Source organism: Macrotis lagotis, chromosome 5 (assembly GCF_037893015.1).
Source record: "Macrotis lagotis isolate mMagLag1 chromosome 5, bilby.v1.9.chrom.fasta, whole genome shotgun sequence".
Lineage (NCBI taxonomy): Eukaryota > Metazoa > Chordata > Mammalia > Peramelemorphia > Peramelidae > Macrotis > Macrotis lagotis.
In genome coordinates, this window is record NC_133662.1 from 244,392,745 (window position 1) to 244,418,259 (window position 25,515).

General features: G+C 44.2%; 2 protein-coding genes across 7 annotated transcripts in view; one reads left to right on the forward strand and one right to left on the reverse strand.

Moving 5' to 3' along the window:
* PAFAH1B1 (platelet activating factor acetylhydrolase 1b regulatory subunit 1) overlaps positions 1-13,779 on the forward strand; it is a 74,670-nt gene extending 60,891 nt beyond the window's left edge. For all 3 annotated transcript variants that reach the window (XM_074189219.1, XM_074189222.1, XM_074189221.1), the window contains exons 6-11: positions 1,895-2,063; positions 3,561-3,663; positions 4,472-4,700; positions 7,354-7,455; positions 8,842-8,998; positions 9,807-13,779. In XM_074189219.1, coding sequence (XP_074045320.1) covers positions 1,895-2,063; positions 3,561-3,663; positions 4,472-4,700; positions 7,354-7,455; positions 8,842-8,998; positions 9,807-9,880 — 834 coding nt within the window. In that variant the 3' untranslated portion in view covers positions 9,881-13,779. The remainder of the gene's footprint in view (positions 1-1,894; positions 2,064-3,560; positions 3,664-4,471; positions 4,701-7,353; positions 7,456-8,841; positions 8,999-9,806) is intronic.
* Positions 13,780-15,850: 2,071 nt separating this feature from the next.
* Positions 15,851-25,515, reverse strand: part of CLUH (clustered mitochondria homolog) — a 29,103-nt gene continuing 19,438 nt past the window's right edge. For 2 of the 4 annotated variants that reach the window (XM_074189217.1, XM_074189215.1), the window contains exons 11-26: positions 25,010-25,218; positions 23,422-23,529; positions 23,117-23,217; positions 22,351-22,503; positions 22,197-22,259; positions 21,801-22,045; positions 21,021-21,105; positions 20,670-20,823; positions 20,440-20,579; positions 20,102-20,182; positions 19,645-19,770; positions 19,441-19,562; positions 18,868-18,961; positions 18,644-18,778; positions 18,481-18,554; positions 15,851-17,582 (exon numbers count right to left, since the gene is read on the reverse strand). In XM_074189217.1, coding sequence (XP_074045318.1) covers positions 17,417-17,582; positions 18,481-18,554; positions 18,644-18,778; positions 18,868-18,961; positions 19,441-19,562; positions 19,645-19,770; positions 20,102-20,182; positions 20,440-20,579; positions 20,670-20,823; positions 21,021-21,105; positions 21,801-22,045; positions 22,197-22,259; positions 22,351-22,503; positions 23,117-23,217; positions 23,422-23,529; positions 25,010-25,218 — 2,056 coding nt within the window. In that variant the 3' untranslated portion in view covers positions 15,851-17,416. The remainder of the gene's footprint in view (positions 17,583-18,480; positions 18,555-18,643; positions 18,779-18,867; positions 18,962-19,440; positions 19,563-19,644; positions 19,771-20,101; positions 20,183-20,439; positions 20,580-20,669; positions 20,824-21,020; positions 21,106-21,800; positions 22,046-22,196; positions 22,260-22,350; positions 22,504-23,116; positions 23,218-23,421; positions 23,530-25,009; positions 25,219-25,515) is intronic. The other 2 variants (XM_074189218.1, XM_074189216.1) reach the window with 1 other exon arrangement.

The following is a 25,515-nucleotide window of genomic DNA, read 5'->3' on the forward strand; positions in this document are numbered from 1 at the left end:
ATGAATATTTATAAAGAATAGGATACTATTGCTTCCTTTTATATAGTAGGTGGCTATTGATATATTTAAAAGGATTTTTATAAGCACACCTTTCAGAGAAGAGCTTTTGTGGATTTTGCATACTTACATTTTATATTTTAATTTTCACCTAAAAATATTCCTGTGAAAAGATTAAAGTGATTCTGTATTTCTCATGGCCTTTACTCAGTATAATTAATATTTTTATCTTTTAGTCAAAAACAAGATGAATCACTTAAATGGAAATGTACTGAAATACGATACATTTATATTAATAAAATTACTCATTTTTTCTAGCCCTGTTTTGGCCTCTTTAGTTTCAGCTTTTTGTGCTAGTCAGTGATATTACATAACTATATCATCAGAGATATATTCTAGAATTCAAGAATATTATATCTAGAAGTGAACATTAAAGATCAACTTTATAAGCTGATTGCTTGTCATGCACAAGTAATATGTCGAGAGCACAATGCTTAAAGTTATAATGTTGCAATTTGTAAGACTTTGACCATCTAGAAAAACTCAAGATGTTATTGAGTGCTAAGTGTAATAAGATCTTTACTGTCTATCTCATGTTCTTTTAGAGAAATTACTTTAAGAAATGTCTCATATCTAGTGGATCCTGGAACAGGTAGGTGTAGGTTGAATTATACAGCTTTCATTTCTGACATCCTATGATGGTATTATCTCAGCCTTTTGAGGAAAATGCAAAGCATTTTTTGAGACAGTGGAAAATGTGAGCAAATAGTATTAGGTGAAGTATTTAAGTGACGTTTGCTATGCAAAAAGTACATCTTTCATCAAATTAGGGGAAGAGGAGGAATAAAAAAAACACCTTGGGATACTTTAAAAACAGGAAAATCTGATTTAAAACAATTTCCAGTTTTATTATTAACTTTGCATGAAGAGAGAAAACGATGGTTTATACTGTTATGCATTTAAACTAAGATTTTATTTTTTTTTTTTGAAAAATAAAATGAATCAAAAAGGAATTAATATTTAAAAACTAATGCCTTATAATTTTTAAGGAGTATATTAAGGCTAATTGTGTTATAGGATTACAGCATGTTTCTTTTCGGTCTTTAAAATGTTTTCTATTAGGTACTTAAAGAACGAACGTCTGAATTCAGTTTTTCCTTTGTTTTCAGGAATGAAAAACCCTATGTTGTCTTAGTGGTTTTGTGATAATAAAGCTCTAATCTTATTGAAGAGGTGAAAATTGAGTAGTCATTAAATAATAATGACAGTTAGCAAAGGATGAATGTTTTTGCCCAGGAGTGACTAGAGATTTGTAACTATCTGAACTGGAGCAATGTCTTTGCCAGGAACAATTGGATGCATTTTTTTAAACACTTATTTCAATTCTTCAATTTCCTAGGATTGGCTTTTACACAGTTTAAGGGAAATATCAGGGAGGATAACAATGGACAATGTTTGAAGGTTAAACTCTAATATGGCAATTTATATCAGAATTTTATCACCTATCAGGACTCATCATTGAGTGCCAGGCATAGTAAGATTTTTGCTATCTAATTTTGTGTTCTTTTGGAAAAATTACTTTTAAAAAATGGTTTCTTCATTTTAGTATTGTTTGGTCATATAATTGCTGATCTCCAAAATTGGTACATTTCAAAGGGAATATGTCTGTAAATATTTTTGACATATATTTTAGTCATCATAAGTAAGAGTAGTTTTCACTTTTGATGCTATAACATTTTTTTTCTGTAGCCTTATGATTTTCTAGAACTGTCATCCTTTGTCCTTTGTTCAATTAATTATTCAATAAGGTGTCAGACTGGCCTGCTGAGTGCAAATATAAGAGTAGAGTCTGAGAAGTGATGAGCTGGTGTTAACCAATTTTCTGTTCATTTGTCAGGTGTGGGATTATGAAACTGGAGATTTCGAACGAACCCTCAAAGGACACACAGACTCTGTACAGGATATTTCCTTTGACCATAGTGGCAAGCTTTTGGCTTCCTGTTCTGCTGATATGACCATTAAACTATGGGACTTCCAAGGTTTTGAGTGCATCAGAACCATGCATGGTAAGGTATAGAGGAAACAAATTCATCATTGAGCTGCAGTTTTTACCCAGAGAGGAGAACATATAAGAGACAGAGTGTACATAGACTTTCCTTAAGCCTGCCCATGAATGTATAGCTGGTTGAATCATAATTAATTGTTTTGACATCAGCTCATAATTATAGGTACAAAATCTGACTAAAGTCATCTTTTGATTATCCAGATTAACAAAGTGGGGTTGAGGGAGAGAGGTGGTAGATGTAACAGATAATCTAGATGATAAACTAACAAGCCCTGTAGCTGTAATTTTGCAGTAGTAACCTTTTCAATTTTTAGATAATCTACATGATAAACTACTAGTTATTTAAGATAGCCTGTAGCTGGAATTTTATAGTTTAAAAAATTTTTTTGATTTAAAATATTTCCAAGGCAATTAAACATCATTATAATAATATGGGGATGAAATTTTTTTATTAAAGAAAAACAACAAATGGAAAGAAACTAAATGAGTAAGCATAGGATTAAAACTGAAAACTGGATTTTCCGTCTCTGCCCAGTCCTAAATATATTCTGGGACTGAACTAATATTTCAGGTCCATGCTATCAAATTTTGTAAATAAAATTACTTACAATCCTCCAGAGAAGCTTCCTATTTAAGGGCAATTCTGTGGTAAATCCTTTGGTGGAAGTGTGATAAATTGGAATTTTCATATCAGTCTTGGTTAGAGTGTTGAGTATTGTGAAAGTTGGCCATTTTACCTGCTAACTTGGAGGGAAAAACTATTTTTCATCTATTGAGTAGTTCTTGAAAGAATTGAAAATTTGCTGTTTCTGGAGGCTATCTGGGGCTTACCCCATAGCTAGGAATAGGATAACTGATTCAGCACTGGTTGTATTGGTCTTTTGAAAACTATAAGGGTGAAATCAATATCTCACAACCATTTAAAATAAATATATCAAGTTCAGTTTTTTACATATAATAACAAGTATTTGCAGAGCTACACAGAAAAAACCAACCCTTTCCCTGACCAGTAAGATTTGAATATTAAAACTAATTGGTTTATAATGCAGTTCAGTAGTACAGTAGATGAGCACTGATCCTAGAGTTGGGAGGACCTGCGTACAAATCCAGCCTCAGACACTCAATGTTTACTTGGCTGTGTAACCTTGGGCAAGTCACTTAACCCCTGTTGCCTTGTAAAAACAAATTGGTTTCTTGTTTTTAATGTTTCCATGTGACCATTCAGACAGTAGAGATTTATAGATACCTCAGTAAATGTTTTTTGATAATGAAACATGTTCCTAAAAGTCCATTTTAAATGTGGCAGGAAATCTTGCTATTTTGAGTCATCATAATTTCTTTTGTATTAAGATTTGTCATTACAAGTTTATTAACTTTAGGTATATCCCTCTAATTATATTATTTGAATTATCTGCTATTCATGTCCTAATGGAATAATGTGGACTTGTTATGTGCCACTGGTGGGACATTACCAAAATTTCCTGTTTGTGTGTTTCAGGACATGATCACAATGTCTCTTCAGTAGCCATCATGCCTAATGGAGATCATATAGTATCTGCCTCCAGGGACAAAACTATAAAAATGTGGGAAGTGCAGACTGGGTGAGTGAAACTAGTTGGAAAAAACCCGACAGTGATAAAGGAACATAAATAAAACTTTTTTAAGTTTTAAGCACTTAATATATGCTTGACTTAGTGGCGGAGATTTCAACTTTAACCCAATGTAGTTATCGAAAGCCTGATAAGATTGATGTTCTTTAAGTAAAAGTTATTAATCTTTAAAAAGTGTTATTGACCTTAAAAAAACGTTTGTAAGGCATGTGTACTGGTGGGAGGCAAGGAAGAATAATTTCCAAAGATTGTGAGGACATTCTGGAAAGAGAGACTTGAAGAACTGAAGTAATGTGTCTTAGCTTATGTTCCTTGAAGATTAGTTGAGATCCCCATGTTAACAAAAGATCCCTCTGCTTTGTCCTGCTGAATTTCTTTGTTCATAACTATGCTTGTAATAAGACATTAGCCCATGATTTTACCTCCTGATGGAGTATTTGCTTTTTCCCTTCCCAGACAAGTTAGGATTTGTTTGTTTTGGCTTGTTATGCTTGCTTTATAGATCTTCTTTTCTTGATCTCTTCCCCCTCAAGTATGTTTTAGGTATTCCCTGTAGATATATTTTGACATTTGTCTTCCATATTTTTCCTTACAAGTGTTTGGTCATTTTATCTTCGTTTGTAAACAAATTTAACTTCCAGCCTCTCATCTCCCCCATACTTGTATGTGATCTCCTTGACTTGGAGCTGCACTATAAGCAATTTCCTCAGTGACTATGTATAATGTGAAATTGTGCTGTGTTCATTCCAATACTACTTGGATTTGTTTTTTATTTTGTTTTTGGTTTTGTTTTTGGTAGCTACTGCGTGAAGACTTTCACAGGACACAGAGAATGGGTACGCATGGTGCGGCCAAATCAAGATGGCACCTTAATTGCCAGCTGTTCTAATGACCAGACGGTGCGTGTATGGGTGGTAGCCACGAAAGAATGCAAAGCTGAGCTCCGAGAACATGAGCATGTGGTCGAGTGCATTTCCTGGGCCCCAGAAAGCTCTTATTCCTCTATCTCTGAAGCTACAGGATCTGAGGTACATTTATGTCTGTTGCACTTTGATTGGGTCCTGGCCTGTTCTAGGAGAGTTGTCTGTATAAAGGCAGCATCCGGAGCAGCTATGTAGCATAGTGGATAGAGTACCAGCCCTGAAATTGGAAGAACCTTACTGTACAAATTCAGCCTCACTTATTAGCTATGTGACCCTTGGCAAATCACTTAACCCTCAATTGTCTCAACAATAACAAAAAAAACACCTCCAAATAATAAAAGGCAGCAAAAGAAATTTGTTACTTGTTAGCTATGAAATTGAAGAAATTTTATATTCTATAAATTTGTAAACTTATAGAGCTATTTTTGATCTTTCTAGACGTAAATCCAGTTTAAATAGTTTAAGAAGACATTTTATCCCCACATTTGTCTTTTGTGATTTTATTGATTAGAAGATCAAGGGGGCAGCAGCATGTGAAGTGGCTAGAGATTGACCTTAGAGTCAAAAAGACTTGGGTTCTAGTCCTGCCCTAGACCCTGGCATATCATGTAACTTTTCAGTTATAAACATGTAGGGAAGGTGCCAACCTGCCTTGATGGTGGGAGTTTCTCATCGGAGAGTTCCTTAAACCTCTGAAATCACAAGTAAACAGTCCTTGTCTCACCGTATTATTGATTAGAAATAAAAGGTTTCTATAATATCAAGACTTTCAGTAAGCATTTTAAGTCATTGACTTTTAAATTAAGTTTCTCACTAAAATATTGTTAATTGACAGATTCAATCATAAATTTACTTAATATTTTCCAGCAAAGAAAATTCTCATTTGTTTTGATAAAAATCAAAATATTAAATAATTCCTATTGGTCAGTTCATTTCCCTGGGAAATTCTATTTGCAGCTTTCTTGTAACTAATTAGTAGTTACTAAGGGTAATTAGTATTAACCTTACTGGTTGGTTGAATACCAACAACATTCCTTAATAATTGCTAGATTAAAGAATCTTCATAATGGATATAGCCTTTACATTTACTGTTACCTCATTAGGATTGTAGAACAAATATCTGAGACAATTGGAAGGAAACAGGAGAGATCAAAGTTAGATCCTCCCACAAATGGGATGTGATTAATAAATATGAGCCAAACTTCCCTCAGCCCTCCTTCTACTCCACATAAAATGTGAAGTTTTGGATGAAGACTTAAATGTGAACAATACTTACCTACTTTGTGAATGAGTACTCATATGGAAGGGATGGAATTGGAATATAGAATTAGATTCTAAAAGGATTGTGATAGATTGGAATTCAAGGTTAAAGGTAGTAAGACATAATGGAATAGGATATAAATGATAAGTCTTTGGGTTTTAGCTGACAGGTATGTGACCTGCGCCACAACAAATACTGCATTAATCCAAGTATAGTTTCCATAATCAATACATTCTCTAAGAAAGACACTTTTAAGTTGCAGAGCAGGTGCTGATCTGATGTTGTGGGGGGAATTGTTTTACTGGGAGTCCCCTTCCTCAGTGATATACACTCCCAAGCCCACCAAAAAAAGTTTCCAAAAATGAAAATATTCTCACTGTGTCACTGAAGTTTGGATTTAAGAGAGTTTTGACAAAACTAGGTAGAAAAATGGATAGAATGGACAGAAGAGTAGATTTTTGTAAAGAAATAAAAAAACTCGGGGAGGCTAGGTGGCGCCGTGGATAAAGCACCAGCCCTGGAGTCAGGAGTACCTGGGTTCAGATCTGGTCTCAAACACTTCATAATTACCTAGCTGTGTGGCCTTGGGCAAGCCACTTAACCCCATTTGCCTTGCAAAAATCTAAAAAACAAACAAACAAAAAAAGAGAGAAAGAAATTAAAAAAAAACATTTAGAACAAGAATGACCTACTGCCTCCTGCAATGATTAGTTCTCTCCCAATATAGGGTATCTATTTGATAGGCTTAGATTGGATGACCTTCCAGGTCATGTTCAGCTATGAACTAAATATTTGAAAATTGAAGCATTATGCAAATGAAAAGGTTGATCTTTGAGTGAAGCAGAATGGGGAGGGAACTTTGTCTGGAGTCGTCTGGACTTGATACTGCTTGAGACACTTGGTATCCTCAGGTCACCCTGGACAAGTTCCTGAATCTGCTGGTGGCCCTGTGATCTCTTAATAGTTAGACAAATGGACCTAAGCAATTAATTATGATTTTAACTTTGTGAATGCTCCAAAGTAGTGCATTGGATCTGGACACTTCATGGCTATGTCCCTGACCAAGTTATTAAACCTGTTTGCTCAGTTTCCTCATCTGTAAAATGAGGACAATAAAAGCCTCTCAATCCCAGGGTGGTAGTGAGGATAAAATGAGGTCATATTTGTAAAGCAATTTAGCACCAGGTCTGACACCATATAAATGCTAACTATGCTGAGGAGATGATTCTTCGAGATCTTAGTCTGCTAAAAAGAGTCTGTATTTTATCCAGCTAATTCCCTACTAGTTCTTATGCTTCCAATTCTTGTTTATTTTCAAAAACAAACTTCAATCACCTACTTTTGTTCAGCTATGTTTGTATGTATGGTTAAAACCAAATTTTTGCTTCACTGAATTAGAAATGTAGGTCATTGCTAAATTGAAACCCTTTAAAAACCTTCATGTGATTTTCTTGTTCCTTGCATGAGAAATCTAATTTTGAAATATTGTCTCTGTAGACTAAAAAAAGTAGCAAACCTGGGCCTATCCTGCTGTCTGGATCCAGAGACAAGACCATTAAGATGTGGGACGTTATCACTGGCATGTGCCTTATGACCCTTGTAAGTTCTTTTGTCTTTGTTCATTTTTAACCTTTGTCACTTAATGGCTTTGGGACTTTGAGCTGCTTGTAATGTATTAAATCTGAGGCAGCTCTTCAACCTCCTTCCTTTCCCCTATCCCCCAAGCAGTTTAGTAATAACTGAAGTCTTATGTTTTCCTTTACATTTGGCTGTTACTCTGTAAGATATCTTGTCTGTGCAAATGATTATGTTGTTGTATAAAGAGGATTTTGCAAAATCTTACTCAAAGGAAAATAAGAATAATTACTCTTAAGAATTTTGTAATAGGGATGCCTCTGTTGCCAGTTTAGGAATTCCAGGTCACTAGATCACTTTTTGTGTAGCTTTTCTTGTGGAAGAGGAGAAAGACTTTCAGAAGCTTATTCTTAAAACTGAGTTTATCACTGTTCTTTTAAGACTGCTGATTTTTCTCTTCTTGAAGAAAGTGTTTTAACAGGAAACTTTTACTTTGTCACATTCACTTACTGATATGATGCCAGCCACCTAAGATTTATTTTAGCATTCTGAAATTAAGGATCCCATTTGGACAACTTGGGAATTTTCATTTTTAATAAAAATCTATATTTCAGTGAAAAGGAGCTCTGATGGCACTCTTACTGTCTGTCTGACTACAGGAATAAATGATAAATGAATTTTTGAGCAAGTTTAATTTAGAATACTGGTACCCATTTCTCTTTCTTGGGTATGTCTTATGGGGAGGGGGTCGTCAATTTAATAAGATCACGTCTTTTGAATAATTCATGTGAGTGTTGTCAAGTAATCAGGAAGTTGCTCTTACTGGAGCCTGTCACAACATCGCTGGTGCTGGGTCAGTTGTAATTTGTGTGCTAAGAGGATTTTTCTGCTACTTGGAACAGACATAATACTCAGCCGACAGATTTCAAAGCAGGGAATGTTGTGTTTTCCAGCCTTGTCCACAAAGCATCTTCTCTGTCAGTAACATGAGAGGATCTGGTATCACGTTAGGTGTAGGAGTTGGCTTAGATGACCCAGGACTCTTCACAGAGGTGATGGATAGTGGACTACACATCCCCAGACTTGGTGGCTGAGGAACTGCCTGAGAGGGAAAGAAGGGACTTAAATTTGCTGATTTCCTTCCTTCTTCTGGTAGCTGCCAAGTAGGTCCCAGCTGTTGAAGCAGGTCCTCTGTTCTAGGTGAGGCTCACATTGGCCCCAGAGGCTGGGGGCCCAGTGGAAGACTTGGGCACCTTGTGACCCTGGAGCAAAAAGTCCCTTTGTCTTTTGAGGGCCAATGTAAAGTCACTGACTTGAACTAGTTGACTGCCAAATCCCTTTCAGCCTGAGATCTATTGAAGTTACTGCTCATTTTCCCCAGACACTTAGGTTGCTTTTCTGTTTTTGAAGGTGGGCCATGATAATTGGGTACGTGGAGTTCTCTTCCATTCTGGGGGAAAGTTTATTTTGAGTTGTGCTGATGACAAGACCCTCCGTGTGTGGGACTATAAGAACAAACGCTGCATGAAGACCCTCAACGCGCATGAACACTTTGTTACCTCCTTGGGTATGTACTAGGGCAGTTGGATTTTGGGCTGTTCGTTTGGGGAGTGCCCTGCCAAGCTCAGGCTAGATGTGAACCCAAGGGCCTTTCAGGGTTGGAGAAGAAAGCCAGCAGGCAGGAGTTACTAGACTTTTTTTTTCTTTGATTGCTTTTTCTCCTTTGCTTAACCTCCATGGTGTGATGATACCTGCTTAGTTAGCCTCATAACAAAACTAAAGCGTTAATGCCGTGTTCTGGAGTTGATCCGGTAATTAGCATAGGCTCTAGTTCATGGCTGATTCCTTGGGAATTAGTGGAAGATGAAGTTAACTTTCATTTGGGAAGCAATAATAGGGTTTTTTCTTTTTAGTTGTACATTTGAGTATGGGAATGGGGTAAGGTGCTCTAATTAAGGAAAACATTTCAAAAGTCTCTTCTCCCTCCTTTCCTTAGAATTCCAGGAGGAAATTCCAGTTGTTAAATTTGTCTTGTAGTTTATAATGATGAAATACTCTAGAGAGAGAAATTAAATCATTTTTTAAAAATGGCTGCTGAGTTTTTTTCTTATTCAGATATGAATTGAGGTAGTTGATTCCCAGAGCAAAATGAGCTAGCATGTCTGGCACCATTTTCTAAGAAGGAACAGTTGTTCTTGAGCTGCTGTTTGTCTGTCCCCTTGTCTTTTGTTTATACCCTATGAGGTTCCCTCTCTTGGTAATTGACCTGTTTTTGTAGCTCATTGGAATTGTATTCAACTCAAAATGAGTTTCAAATGAGCCTTTTCTTTCTTTTCTTTTTTTGCTTTTTTTTTTTTTTTTTTTTTTTTTTACAGATTTCCACAAGACGGCACCATACGTGGTTACTGGAAGTGTAGATCAAACAGTAAAAGTGTGGGAGTGCCGTTGATTGATTCACATTTGATGACTCCCCCCTCCCTTTCCTGGATGCACTCAGATACCATGGTTACCCCCATTGAGCTCTGTTTAAATAAATATTGTCCTTTCATGTAAATTATTCTGGATGTAGATTGAGCTTATTAAATGTTACACACAAAGTATTCATGCATGGTGAATCCAAATTGTATACTGTAAATTTACATACGTTGTCTAGAAGTACCATAGGGTTAAAAACCTGGGCTGGCATTGGTCACACCAGGCCTAAGAAGGCAGAAGTTGGATAAATTGAATTAGGGCACTAAACTGAAGAGTTGATGGTGTCATTCTATGTCGGGTTATTAATTTCTGTTTTTCTTTCTGCTGTCTGTTGGTGCCTGGGTTGGTGACCTCATTTGGGGAAAAAAAAAGGTTGTTAGGGCTCTTTCAGAAATGTGTATCTATGTAACATCACTTAAGTGTGCTTAATAAATCTTCTCTAAGGATGCTAGATAATAAGGCTGCAATTCAAAATCTTCTGAACCTTCTATGTAATTAATGGGAATGAAACATTAGAATTTTTGTCATGACACTTTTGCCAAAACAATAGAATACAATTGTTTTGGTAGCCGATCAAACAAAGGCTTGTGGTATATTTGTATATGAAAATGACTGTAAACCTCAAATAAGAAGAAAAATCTCAGCAGCTAATTTGAGTGACCATTTATTTTATTTGGTTCTTGAATTTTTGTAAACAGGTTTTAAAAACAACACTGTAACACTTTAAGCTTCTCTTTTCCACGCTAGACATCTTTCCAGTTGTCCCCTTTCTCCTGTTAGACTACATTAGTGATGTGGTTTCCAAGTAGAATTGAATTGAGAAGGTCATAGTCCATTTACTTTTGATGTTTTCTTAGGGATGTGCAGTGCACACTACAAAAGGATGGAGAGCTGTCGGAAAGGTGGTTCTTTCCCATTTTGCAGGAAGTGGGAAGAATTTTTTGGGGGTCATCTCTATTATCTTAAACTTCTCAACACTTTCATTTAGGGTCTTAGAGTCAAAACAACAGGTTTTAACAGAGCTTTCATTCAAACACTGTCTTGTCCTCTGGCAGAGATGTATCTATATCTAGAGCATAGAGACGTAATTGTCTGCAAATGTTCATCTTGTCATTCTACATACATGTACCCTTCATGTATTGTAGCTTGGTTCTTTGAAATACTAAAGCACATAGGTAGAATAAGCTTTGTCCTGGGGTGTTGTACTCTGGAAGAAACAGTTTTGATCCAGAAGCTTCTTCAATAGACTCTGGCTCTAGAAAATCTCTTTTTCCATAAGAGAAAAATCCCATCCAGCTGGATAGAGAAGTTGATTATTCCTTATGTGGCCATCTCAATGTAGAAACTGTTTTAATTGTATGTCCCAGAAAGATCACCTTTTTGATGGATGTATTTAAGAGAATTTTAATCTGTTTTTGTTTACAAATTCTTTTGTAGTAATCCCTTGGCTTAGCTAACCAATGAGATCTCTTAGCAGTCCACTTGAAAACTTACAGTATAATGAACTAATAGTCTGAAAATTTAATAGAGGTAAATTTATTGTCTGCATTTCATTCATGTAACAAATGGCTTTTAAGACTGACCCTATAGAAAATATATAATGGAAAACATTGGGCTGCAGGTTCCTGAAAATGGTAAAGAATTGAGTTAATTTCCAATAGTCACAGAGGATGGTCCATATATTGACTAGAAGCAGATTTGAATCTGGCTTCTCTTCTCTTCTCTTCTCTTCTCTTCTCTTCTCTTCTCTTCTCTTCTCTTCTCTTCTCTTCTCTTCTCTTCTCTTTTCTTCTCTTCTCTTCTCTTCTCTCTCTTCCTTTTTGTCTTCTTTCCTTTTTCTCCTGAGAGAAGTCTCTAGGAGGGAAATTTTATGTTTTCAGGACAAAATTGGATAACTCAATCTAATTCTTTAAACATTGTAGAGAATGACTTTCAGGACAATATTGACTCGTACTGTTCTGCTAGAATGTAGGTAGTATGGCTTTCTCAAATGTTCTGACTGGAATTTTCTACAAAAGCCTTGGGAAAAGATGCTTGTTTTGATTTGCTGCTATTTTTCCTCTCCTGTTTTGAGAATGAGAACACGGAAATACATCTTAACCTCTGTCTGTACATCTTCAAATGTAAACAAAAATAGTTTTGTATTTTAATTCTTCTCTAGAATGTAGTGATAGGAATTAAGGGTAAGCCACATCATGCATGGTAAAAAAGGTACCGATTTTGGAGGAAATAAATAAGCTGTGTCCAGTGGGTTTCTCTCCCTATAGCATAGCATGACTTTCATGGACAAAGGAAGAAGCAGTAAATTGTATACTTGGGAGTGTGTAATACCATTGCTATTTAATTATTTTGTAACTGTTTCTTATCAACTTCTTCCATTTGAAAGCAGCAAATAATCCATCTCAGGGATGGGCCCAAACTGGATCAAAATGTCACAAGCCCTGTTTGAATAATGCAGAGGGGAGAAAAAGGATCCCATCCATTATCCTGGAGTCAGATGTACAAAGGTTTCCCTGCCATGTTCCATTATAGACTGTGCTGATTCACTTTCTCACTGTTGTTTCCTGTTTTTTCTCTGTTAGCTGTCTAATCCTGTGCCTTGCCTGCGATAAGTACAATGATGAGGTTACTGGTTTGGATTATAAGTAGAGGAATATCTTGAAGGTTTAGAGGTTCACTGCTGCTTTGTCAATTTTCTTAGATTGGCTATTAATTTAAGAAATCAAAAAAAAAACCCCACAAAAACAAACCCAGTAGAATTGCATTCTCAGATAGTTTCTTTCTCATTGTTAAGAGAACAGACATTCCTGTGCCACATTGATGTGAAGTGCTGGAGAAGTCTCCCAGGTGCTCTTGAGAGAGCGCAAGAGAGCGAGCGCGTGCTTTAGACACAGTCTGGAAATAACGGCTTTTTTTTTTTAGCATCTTGCACTTTAGGAGACAAAGACCGTCCTGCTGTTGTGTATGTGTGTGGTGTGACCAATGTGTGCCCAGAGCACTCATCTACAAATAACTAGTCGCTAGTGAGTCGTGCCGGGCTGTGGAGCACGCTAGTGTTGTTGAGAGCTTTGGCTATAGATGCACCAAGCCCCATCTCCTTTATTGTCAGTACCCTGCTTCTCCTGTCTGCCTCTTTCTTATTTTATGTGAACTGCCTGGTAATAGCATTCTTTAAATAGTTTTTTAAAAATAAGTTTTTTTAAAAACTATTTAAAAAAATAAAGGATATTTTGTTCTGTTGACAGTGGTGGCTTGATAATCCTTAAGTTGAAAATTTTAATTGCTGAATTGAATGAAGGAAAAAAGGCACTTAAAATGGCTACATATTTTATGTCCAGCTGTGTATATAAGTCCAATGTGTGAATTAAAATAGCTGACACAAAGAAGAATCTGGTAGAGAAGCCAATGTGTACAAAATTGTTGGGAAGAAAACCTTTTGGGGGGGTGGAAGGGGGGGTGAATGGATTTACAAGTCACGACTGGATTGAAATGGCCTTTTTTTATCTTTCCACTGTATCATGTAAGTAGCTGCTTTCTTGTCCTGCCTATCCTTCAGACACCCAAGCGCATTCTGAAGATTGTTAGAAAAAAAAATCTCCAAGCTAATAAAAGTTGATCCTGACACTGGCATGAAGGCAAGCATTGATTTCATAAAGAACGATGGCAAGGTTATAATTGGAGAAACAGTTCCCCAGACTGAAGATATTGACACCATTTTTAAAAAATCAGTAAAGGAATGTATATAATATTGCTCTGTGTTTTACAGTAAGATTTGTTGCGCTCAGACTGTGTAAAACAAAATTTATTCATGTTTTCTGCATATTAAAAATCTTATTGTACCAATTGGTAAACTATTAAATGCATATAAAACTAGGTGTGCTTTTTTTTTGTCTCCTTGTACACAGAATTTTTAAACAACTTCATTCTCATAGAATTTCCTACAGGAACCCCATCAAGGGGGACTATAGAAAGTGTAGAAATCTAAGAACTTAGACTTTCTAGGGATTGGTGTTCAGTAGTTATCTCACTGTCCCTCTTCACTGAGCTCCCATGGTGACTCAAACATCCCTTTTTCACGAAGTCCTAACTAGTAAAAACCACTGGTTCAGACCTAGCTGGCAACCTTGGTAGTTATTTTGTCTCCAATGAACTGAGTGTTCAGGTTAAAAACAGTATTTCAGGTCCTCAAGACTGCCCTTTTTTGGCCTACTTGTGTAATATATTGACAGCGTTTTTTTAAAAAAATCAGTAAAGTAATAATATATATATTTCCCTGTAAATCTTTATCATTTAGCTTTTCTTTATAATCATTCAATTCTTTTTACCCTGCTGGACTAAAGGGAGACTTTAAAACAGTCATGCAGCTGTTAACATTGCAGTCAGTAGATTGCCTAGTCATCGACTTCATTACCTCTTTTCCTTCTTCATTCTCTATCTTTAGATGGAAAGCTGCTGTTGCTGCCTTCCATGAAGACTTCGTACTCTGCTATACTTCCATTGACATCATGAAAGAACCTGATAAAGATCCAGGCATCTTCACTTATCTTTTTATTAGTTGAAAATGTTCTAGATCTTTCTAGAAATTCTTAAAATCACATCTGGGGAAACTTCTAAATTTCACCCACCTCCATTGGACTCTACATCCTGACTGACTCTCTGCCGCCACCCTCTGGCTTAGAACTTGTTCTGTCTCTTCTATCACCTGTTAGAAGTGAATGAAAGGAGCGGCTAGGTGGCGTAGTGGATAAAGCACCGGCCTTGGAGTCAGGAGTACCTGGGTTCAAATCCAGTCTCAGACACTTAATAATTACCTAGCTGTGTGGCCTTGGGCAAGCCACTTAACCCCATTTGCCTTGCAAAAACCTAAAAAAAAAAAGTGAATTAAAGTGGATAGAGCTCTAGTCCTGGAGTCAGGAGAAGCTGAGTCTAAATCCAGTCTTGGGACACTTAATGACCTAGCTGTGTGACCTTGGGCAAGTCACTTAACCCCACTGCCTTGCCAAAAAAAACGAATGGGAGCTTAATGATGATGCAACTTGTTTGACCTCTAAAATGTGAACCAGGCAGGAGAAAGTGAGAGGGAAACAAGGCCTAGATTTTTACTTCAGCTTCGTTACTGTTAGCTCCTGAATGATCACAATTAGAGCTAAAATCTAATGTGCTTTTGGCAATCAAGCACAAGAAGAGCACGTAACCCAGAGGATGAAGGCTCTCCCCACTCTTGAAAAATGAGGAAACCATGTTGGGATTAGGGAAATGATTTTCTCTAAACAAGCAAGAAAAATTATTAGTTATTTCAAAAGCAAATGATACTGTTTTAGAAAGGGGTACGAGGAAAATGTTAGCATTTAAAATAGTTAAAACTGAGCAAAACCTTAAAATGTGTGGAGAAAAGGGGGGCTTTAAAAAAATTCACTTAAAACCCCCACATTAACTGTCTCTCTGACATAGGGTTTGCTTAGGTTTCTAAAAAGCCAGAAAGGCAGAAATTAATTGCCCCAAAGGACAGGTAGGTTGGGGAACACTCTCCTTGCCTGGCTAAAGATGATGCTAGTTCTGATACAGGCCTAGATTATTTCCTATCCAAGAAGCCTCTGGCTTGCCTATACTTCCTTCCCAACCTGATGTCTTTTTGGAAGTCCAAGTCAGCCCTTGACCTGTGTGGAGGAAGTCTATTTTGAGGATGGAGGGCAAAAGTGAAAATTTTTAAAACCTCCCTTGCCCTAGGTTGTGTTGTGCTGGCTCAGGCTGCAGCTACTGTAGCAGAAAGAGGGCCCTGAGGAAGGCAGAGAGCTGAGGCTTGTTCCCGTTCCCGTCCCCCTCCCCAGGGCTCTTCCCAGTCCTAAGCAGTAAAGGACCAGTTGCCTTGGTTAAAGGTTCAGAAAGGTTCTCGAGACCAGGAGTTCTTTTAAGCAGCTTGGAAACTTGGCCCTCCCAGAATTCACAAAGCACAGTGCTGAGGCGGGGGCAGCAGGTTTCAAAAATTCACTTTATTCCAATGTGAAACGAAGATGTGATGGTTTAAAAACAAGAAAACCAAGTTCTTGATCAGCTTGTGGGGACGCGCTCACACTCACTTGCGCTCACACTCGCTCTCTACACTTTGATTTTTGAAACAGGGTGGCTGGATGGCCTGGACCTTAGGGTCCCTGGGCTTCAAGTGAGGGGGAGAAGTGGCATGTCACATCCTAAACCACCCTCTTAACATACACACCCAGTGGACACATCGTTTTCCCTGCCCCCTTTAACAGGCCACAGGAAGAAGGGCAAGCAGCCCACGTGGGAACCAGGGTGGCAACCTCTCCAGCAGGCTCCATCCCCCAGGCTCCTCTGTCCCCGCAGAAACATCTCAGTAGTGACCATGATCAGCAAGAGACAGAAAGGGCCCCCAAGATGAGCAAAAGTAACACAATTTTTAAAAAAATGTTCCTTGGGGGAGGGGGTGTGACTTCTCCAGACTCCTGATTCTATGCTGGTTCCCTCCTGGGGCTCCTCCCTCACCCAGTAAATCCCACCTTCCCCTACTAATCATCAAACTGCTTAGGATAAAGGGCGGAGGAAGAAAAAATACATTCACGTTGAAAGCCCCCCCCCCTTCCCCTGGTGTTCCCCCTCCTTGTCCCAGATGAGAATCTGGAGTTGGAGAAAGGGGGGATACTCAGCTCTGAAGCTTGGGAGGGGGCTAGGGCGGAAATGGGACTGTGCGTATTTGAGCTAGGGCGCAGAGACACAGTCCTCAGCACCTGGTGAGGCACTATGGACGGATGGATGGGGGCCAAGGGGCCCGGCCAACATGGAGACATCAGAGACGATACTCCCCCTCCCCCCCAACTAAGTCCGCTGAGCGGAAAGAGAACCCCGGGGACACAATGCTGCAGAAAGGATGGCTCTTTCCTAAAGCAGAAATGCTGCCGTGGACCCCAGACCCCGGTGGATGACCGGAGGTGGAGGGGCACAGGCTGGGATGTGCACCATCCCCTCTAGGGTGGTGTGTGGGGACAGCAGAGAAGGGAATCCCCCTCCCTGCATTTTGGCTTGGACCCTGGGTTCCCAGGGTGGGGGGGGGGCAGACCCTCAGGAGGCGGCGGTGGCAGCGGCGGTAACAGAAGTAGCAGCAGCATCCTTATGCCAAGCATACAAATGACCTGAGAAACAATCTCATCTCCACAGAGTCCATTTGGGGAAATAAGCCGGGGCTATGTACATGTGAGAAAGGGACAGATCGAGAATACGTGGGGAGTAGGGAGGGGCCAGAGGCTGCCCTGACCCCTCTGTCCCTGGCCAGTGGCTCCATGCTCACCCGCTCCATCCAATTACAGGTCTCCAAGAAGGACTTGGCATTGTGTATTAATTGTACCAGTGCAAGAACATTTTTTTGTTGGGGGCCAAGGTGCTCAAGAGTAAGGGGGGATGACCCCTTCCCCAGGCAGCAGGGAATGGCATATACCTGCCCTCTGCGAATCATTGGGGGGGCGAGTGTCCAGTTTCTCCCTCTCTGCCCCCAGAAACATCATACTGAGCTCAAGGTGGGGGGATCATCCCCTGGCACGAGGCTCGACTCTGCCTCCTCTCGAGACTCAGTGGCTGCATCTGAATCCCGCATGGCAGCCTTGCTGGTTTCTTGAAGCTGGTGCCGCCGAACCACTTCGGCCTTCAGGTTCTCCAGATCTTTTTGGCTGGGGAAGAGGAGGAGGGTTGGTGAGAGAAGGAGGGCTCTTGGGCCCAAGCCCCTCCCTGACTCCTCATGCTTCCCAAAGGCACAGGAATTAAAAGTTTAAGCTGCTCAGGTCCTCCCAGAAACATAGATCCTTGCATTTCATTGCCTCTTGAGGGACACTTCACTTATCCAGAAACTCCTCTGATGGTCTCCCCTATCCAGAACACAGCTGAGAACCCAGAAAGAACCTTGAAAAAGTCGTAAAATGCCCCCCATCTGCACTCCCGGAAATTGGGGCATCTTCTATCAAATGCCATTTTTCTTTACATACATCTTTCTGACAAACAAAAAAGGCCAAGCAGTGGAGAAGACAGCCCGGGGGAGATGGGACACGGTCCCGAGGTCTGAGCCCAACCAGACCAAGCCATCCAAGGGCAAGGTCCAAGAACAAGGCAGCCTGGGGAGCTGCTGGCTCCTCAAGAACAGCCAATATGCAGGGGGCGGCTCGGGGGGTTCTGGGACTCTTCTACCCCTCTAGCTACGTTCACCTAGCCAGAGAGATGAAAAGTTCTTTAGCAACCTGTGTTCAGATTGGGCGACCCCAGGAGGGAGTGCTTCCCTTCTGGCTTCAGGAGCTTCATTCAGCTCAGAAACCGGCGGATGCAGTTTGTGGCCCTGACTAGAAGGGCCCTCGGCACTCTCTACCCTGCCTGAGAGCAGGTGGGGGGGGGTCCACCCCCAGCTCAGCGTCCGAGGAAGGAACCTCAGCTCTCCAGGCTGCTAGGTCATCCAGGAAAGGTTCAGCTATGCTGCGTACCTCTGCCACCTCAGGGCTGGCCCCACCCCGGGAAATTCTGTCCTTGTCAGGCTCCCCGAGGGTGGCTGAGGAGGAGGGGGACCCCCGTCCTCGAACTGACCTGAGTGGAATGAAGAGGATGCCATTGATGATGTGAAGCTGCTCCAGGACGCTGGCCATACTGGGGGCTGTGACCTGGGCATGGACAAGAGGGGCCAGTGAGGCCAGGGAGCAGAGATGTGCTTCAGCCGGCCTGGGGCAGGTGCTGCATGGGGCCCAAGTACCTTAAGGGGCACGATGTTGGCACTGGAGCCATTGCGGTAGATCTCGTTCATGGTGCGCTGCAGGGCCACGGCCTGCTGGGTGAGGCACTTCAGGTAATCGGAGCTCTCCTTGGTCTTCTCGTGGTTCTCCCCAAGCTGTGGAGACAAAGTGTCAGGGGAGGCCTGAGCTTGCCCCCTCCAAGGCCAGCCCACGAGCCATGACCCAAGCCACGTGGCTTCCTCACCTGGCTCTTATAGATGGTGTAGCCCTCCTTCTCGTGCTGCAGCGCCGATCGGAACTCGGCTTTGCTCTCGTAGACCCGGGCCACCAGGTGGTGACTGTGGAGGCAAACACAGCAGATGTGAGGTAAAGGGGACTGGCCCTGCCCCACAGGCCCAGGGACTCCAGGCCTCTTCCTCTGCGTCTCGTCCTCCCTGGCTGCCACCCCTCATTCCTCAATCTGCCCCAAGTGGAAGCTGGAGGGCCGTGGGCAACAGCCCATCAGGGGGCCCCGAGAACCCTTCCTGATACAAATCTCCTGTGGCCTGGTGTCTCTCATCTCCCCCACAAGGACCAAGCAAAACTGGGGGGGGGGGGGGCTTTCTGTCTCAAATGGCCTGGACTGGACCTGGGTTCCACAAAGACCCTCCATTCTACTGGATGGAGGCAAATGGGACACTTTTTTTTCCTTGGAGATAGATTAAAGAGAAAGTCCCCAGAGTCAGGTGGAAGCAGAGCACAGGAGAGACTGCCGGACTTGGCTGAGGGAGGGGAAGGGAAGGGCCTGAGGGCTTGGAGAGCACAGGCCTGTCCTTACCTGAGGGCCACCTTGAGGGACTTGGCCCCATGGTACTTTGCGTTGATGGTCAGAGCATTCTCCAGGAAGCGCAGCGCCAGCTCATACTCCATGACCCCGTGCAGCACCAGGCCAATGTTGTTCTGGGGAGAAGCCAGGCGTGAGGCTGGGGCCAGGTGCTGCACATCCCCCCACCCCCACCCCAGGGCCTCCCCAGACACTCACATCCAGCAGAGCCATTTCGGGGTGGTCTTCCCCAAAGACCAACAGCAGGAGGTAGCGGGCGCGGTACAGCAGGCTCAGTGCTGTGGACAGCTGGCTGCTAGCAAAGCAGTAGAGAGCCAGGTGCATCTGGGGAGACCAGGGCTGGCGTCAGCACCCACTCCGGCCCTCACCCCCCCCCCCCCCCAGCCCACAGTCTCTTCCCCCTGGGGGCGTCCACCCGGGCCTGGAAGGAGCTTGGTCCTCAGCTCCACTCCCTCCATTTTTAAACAAAACACAGAGCTTATCTTTATGCCCCCTTGGTTGCCTGGGCTCTGCCTTCCTGCTTCCCCACACCAGCCTCACAAAGCCCGTGTGGCATCTCCACTTCCCTCCTCTGTCATTTTACAGAGGAGACTGAGGTCAAGTGTAGTTTGTTCCCCTTGGCCAAGTGTCTCCCCCGCCCCACCCTGGAACTCACGTATTCCTGGATGGTGTTGGGGTGTTCGATTCCCAGGACCCGCTCACTCATCAGCACAGCCTTCTGCTGGTTACTTAAGGCCTAGGAAGCATTGGGGGGGAGGGGAGAGAGCATTGGTCCTGAGGCAGTGACTGGGGGTCTTCTTTCCCCTCCAGCCTGGTGGGCAAAGACTGTTCGCAGCCACACGAGGAAAGAACCAGTGGTACTGAGGAGGAGCCGCCTTGGGGTGCTGCAGGCTGTGGCAGGTCAGGCCCCGAGGTGGACACAACCTCCTCCCCTCCCCCCATCTGACAGCTCTGCCCAGGCCTTTGCTGAGGGATGGGGGGGGGTGTACCCACCTCTGCGTAGTCCCCCATGATGTAGTGAAGCCGCGCCAGGAGGCGGAGGCAGGCACAGATCTCCACGTGCATGGCCCCATACACATTATTGAAGAGGTTCAGGGCCTCCGTGATGAGTTCGCAGCCCTCCTTCAAGAAGCCTGGCAGGGAAGAGAGGCCTGTGGTCCCGGCAGCATCCTGCCCCCCACCCCCCCGTCCTCCCCACTGTGGCCCGGGCTGGCCCCCCTTACCCTGCTGCACTTTGGCCTGGCCGCTCTGGAAGAAGTGGAAGGCATCAGAGGCCTTGGGGTTGACGTGCTTGACCACGGGGAAGATGTTGAGGACGTCCTCCTCGGTGAAGGCTGGCTTGTGCCTGCTGTCAAAGCTGTACTCCTTCAGCAAGATCTGGGGGGGGGGGGCACAGGAGGAGGAGGGGCGGGCTCACCTCTGGACTCCTCAGCTCTATCCCACTGCCCATCCCTCAAGGCCCCCATGGGCAGGTGGTCTGCCAGCTCAGCTTGGTGTAGCTTAGAGTAAAAGATGCCGAGTTTTCTCCAGAAGCTCCATGTGACCCCTCAGATCTAGGGGGGGGGGGTACCCACCTGGATTCCAGTTTTCAGGGAGATCTCTCGGAGGAGGGTTATCTTCTGCAGTCCAAAAGTTTCCACAGCCTGGTCGACAGTCTCACTGAGGAACGGCATGGGCTAAGGGCTTCGATGCCAGGGTGGGGGCCCCAGACACCTCTTCCCACCCCCTATTCACACCAGTCCCTGGGAGCCCCCCCGGGAGGGGGGGGGCATCCCGATCCCTGACCCTGGAGTCCCATGGAAGGGGGGGCTCTTGGTTTCTGAAGTTCCTTTGCTAGTTCCTCCTAAGGCAGGAGTTGAGACTCCTAGAGAGGGATCTGGTCCACTACTGCAGTCCAATTCCTAACTGCCTAGAGCCTGGCCTTGATGCGGGCACGCTTGCCCTTGCCCCTCAGACCAGCTTTCCATGTGGATTCCCAGACCTCCCTCCCTGCTTGGTGGCCGCCCTCAGGCCTCTTGGTGGTCTCCCGCACACCACACTGGAGCGGATGGTTCTCGGAGGCCCAGCTCAGGACACCTCGGGTCACAGCCATATTATCAGCCCCTCTCACAGTGTTTGGTGCGGACATCCCCCAGACGAACAAAGCCTAGGCCTCTGACAGAAAAGGGCAGACCGATGGTCCTCCCTCTAGCTCCCAGCCAGCTGGGGGTTGTCTGTCCCAGGCTCTAGGGTTCCTTGGCTGGGTTCCTGACCAGAGCCCACCCTTTCTCCAGGCCCCTCCCTCCCCTTGGCTCCCCCGCCCCCCGCTTCAAGCTTGCCCAACTCTGCCTCCACCTCCCTCCTCCTTCCCTCACCACTCCAGGTTGAAATCAAAGTAATTCTTGGCCTCTTGGCAGATATCCTTCCAGAGCTCCTGGGGGGTCATGACAGCCCAGGCTGTGTTGTCAGCCCCTCCCGGGGGCCGGTTTTTTCTCCTCTTGTTCTTCTTCTTGGAGACAAGCTCATCGGCAGGGAGGTGGGCAACAGGATTGGGGAAAGAACTGAGGAAGCAGTTCAGGAAGTGGCTGATGGCTGCCGAGAGGCCCGAGAGCTCCACACCCTGGGTTGAGTACACGGTGGTCAAGAGCTGCCCCATGGCATGCCCTACTCCTCCCTGGCTCTGGGGCCCCCTCCCTTGTCTTTCATTCCTCTTCCATGCCCCCCACAGGACCACCTTGGAGGAATGATCAGGGAGAGCAGGGTAATGGTACCTGAAGGTAGGTCTTGAAGATGTGCTTGGCAGACCGCGTGATGAGCTCACTGATGCCGATTTTCTGCAGGGGGTGGGGGGAGACAAGGTGTTCGCTCCCTGTGGGCCGCCTCTCCTCTGCGCCCCCTTTCCCTCCTTCCCTGCTCATCACTCACATAAATGTGGTCCAGCTGAGGCCGGGCTGGGCTCCTGAGCACAAAGTCCAGCACCTTGCCCAGGTAGCGGATGTTGATGCCACGCTGGTGCATGGCTTCTGCCAAGGTGGCCCCATCCATGGGCAGCACCGTGTGGTCTGTGCAGTCTTTCACCTGGAACATCAGCAGAAGGGTCAGGATGGCATCAGTGCCCCCTCAACTCCTAAAGCAAACCCGACCCTCACATCCTCTTCCTAATCTGGCACCCCGGAAAATCCCCTGGGAAAAGCCCAGCAAGACAGGAGGGCGGGCTGAGTGCTCTGCCTGCCCCCTGCCCTCCTGGAGACCCCCCAAAGGAGGAAGGAAGGCATCAAACTTTTCCCAGATTAATATCTCACAGAACAATCGCCTCAGAGAGGTCACCAGGGATGCAAGCCCTCCACTGAACTCCAAACAGCCTTCCACCCAATTAGGCAAATGCAGAGCCTCCTCCTGCAAGGATGGGTGCTCCCTTATCCACAACCACTTTAGATTGATTTACAAAGGAACAGTCTTAAAAAATGACAGCCTTCTTTTAAAAACCCAGTTTCTTTCCTTCAACTGGCCTAAGTTGACTGTGTTGCGTGGAAGGTCTAAGAGGCGTATCTCAGGCCGACCAGGGGGTGTCCGGCTCTGGTCCCCTGGGGGGGCCTCAGGAGGTGGGGATGGGGAGCGTCCTGTGCTATCTGTGCCAGCTAGCTGAAGTCCATCATCTTCCTCAGGAGCCCCAAGCCACTCAGCTCCTCACCAGGCCAGGAATCTGGCAGGACAGCAAAAAGGCAGCAGCATCTTTCAACAACTGTTTCTGGTCCCGAACTTCATCCTGGCAGGACTCAGGGAATCTCACACCTATCAGCAGGATAGGGGCAAACAGGCAGGTGACTGGGAAGGAAGGGGGTAAGCACTCAGCAGCCCTCAGGCTCTGGCTCCCAGAACCAGACACAGACACAGACACACACACACACACACACCCCCATGGGCTCTTTCCTCTTGACCCAACCCTGAGCTCACTAGGGAGGGTCTCCCTGCCCGGACCCCCCTGTGCCTCCACACCTGGTGAAAAGATGTCAGGGTTGAAGCGGATATCAAAGGAAGTGCTGCTGACAGAGCCCACGGCCTTACAGGCATTCTGGATCACCTCCCGGCTCTTGGGGTCCACTGCTAGGGAAAGAGTGAAAGTGTGGGGAGATGAGGAAGCAGAAGGCAGCCCTGGGGAGGGAACACCCCTCACAGGGAGGGAAACTTGTAAAGGGCCACTTGCCCCCTCAGAGCAGGCTTAGGTTTCTTTGGGGGCACACCAGCCTGTGGCAAGTCTCACCTAATCCAGGTCCTCAGGGGCCCTAGAAGCAGGAACGTGCTACTTTCTGCTAAAAAAAAAAAACTGCTCTTCATCAAGGGGCCCTTCTAATAATGGCCAATGGGAAGTGACAGCACTACCTAGATCAGGGGCATGGTCTGAACAGCTGGGGGACTAGACTACTGTGGGTGACGCAAAACCCCTGGTCATTTGGCAGAGAAGTGAGAGGCAAATTATGACTAGAAAGGACAATGATCAATGTTGGAAGAGATGTGGGAAATCTGGGACACTAATACATTGTTGGTGGAGCTGGGAACTCATCCAATCTTTCTGGAGAGCAATTTGGAACTATGCCCAAAGGGCAACAAAAATGTGCATACCCTTTGATCCAGCAATACCACTACTGGGTCTATATCCTGAAGAGATGATGAAAAACGGTAAAAACATCACTTGTACAAAAATATTCATAGCAGCCCTGTTTGTGGTGGCAAAGACTTGGAAATTAAGTGAATGTCCTTCAATTGGGAAATGGCTTAGCAAACTGTGGTATATGTATGTCATGGAACACTATTGTTCTATTAGAAACCAGGAGGGATGGGAATTCAGGGAAGCCTGGAGGGATTTGCATGAACTGATGCTGAGCAAGATGAGCAGAACCAGAAAAACACTGTACACCCTAACAGCAACATGGGGGTGATGTTCAACCTTGATGGACACTCTTATTTCATCAGTGCAACAATCAGGGACAATTTGGGGCTGTCTGCAAAGGAGAGTGCCATCTGTATCCAGATAAAGAACCGTGGAGTTTTAACAAAGACCAAGGACTATTACTTTTAATTTACAAAAAAAACCATTCTCTTATTATGTAATTTTGCTATCTCCTGTACTTTATTTTTCTTCCTTAAGGATATAATTTCTCTCATCATACTCAAATGAGATCAATGTATACCATGGAAACAATGTAAAGACTGACAGACAGCCTTCTGTGGGGGGAGGGGAATTGTAAAACTCACAAAACCTTTCAAAAAAAAAGTGAGAGGCAAGACATTGAATGGGCAAGACACTTCTGCTTAGCTCCAACTTGGGGAACCTAGAAAGTCATTAAGAGGAACCTAAAAGGGCACACAGATTCAACTAGGTAGATAAGACTCTCATGACCATAAAGTCAGTAGCCCCTCAGTCATCCCCATCCCTAGATGAAACACAAGGTCATGTGGAGACAATCAGGATAGACAAGAATCGGAGCCCCCTAATCCCATGGTACAAAATCTAGGAGAAGGGAGGCTCTTTAAGGGTGCTGTGGAGTCCCACCCTCAGGGTTCCCGGCCCTCCCACTGTTCCCACCTGGGCCGCTGTCAGAGGCGATGGTCTCGGCGAGCTCCTTCACCTTGGCCAGGCCACTGGCCCCTTCCTCTCCTACAGCCTCCACAGCCTCTGGGGCTTCTGAAGCCCCAGCCTCTGAAGCCCCGTTCTCCAGCGGGCCCGGACTATCAACCCTGTTGGCTTTCTGCTGCATGAGCTGAATGGCCGCCAGCTTCATGAAGAGGAGGTACCTGGGGGACCAAGCTGTGAGGTTTATGCCAGCAGGCACCTATGCCCAGACCAGTCTCTGTCTCTTAGGCTCAGGGACCAATCCTCACTTTTCTCCTTCAACTCCATGTGCCCTGGATTTGCATACTGGACAAGGGGCTTTGGAGACTCTGGGAAGCAGCTGCGGCCCCAAGGTCCCACAGGAGGAGCAGTTGGGCTCGAGCCATATTCCAGACTTGTTCTGCTGCTTCATGCAGACAGAGTTGAAAGGGCAGGGAGGCAATCTGCAGGCTGACCCCGGGGATGAGGAGTGTGGGTTC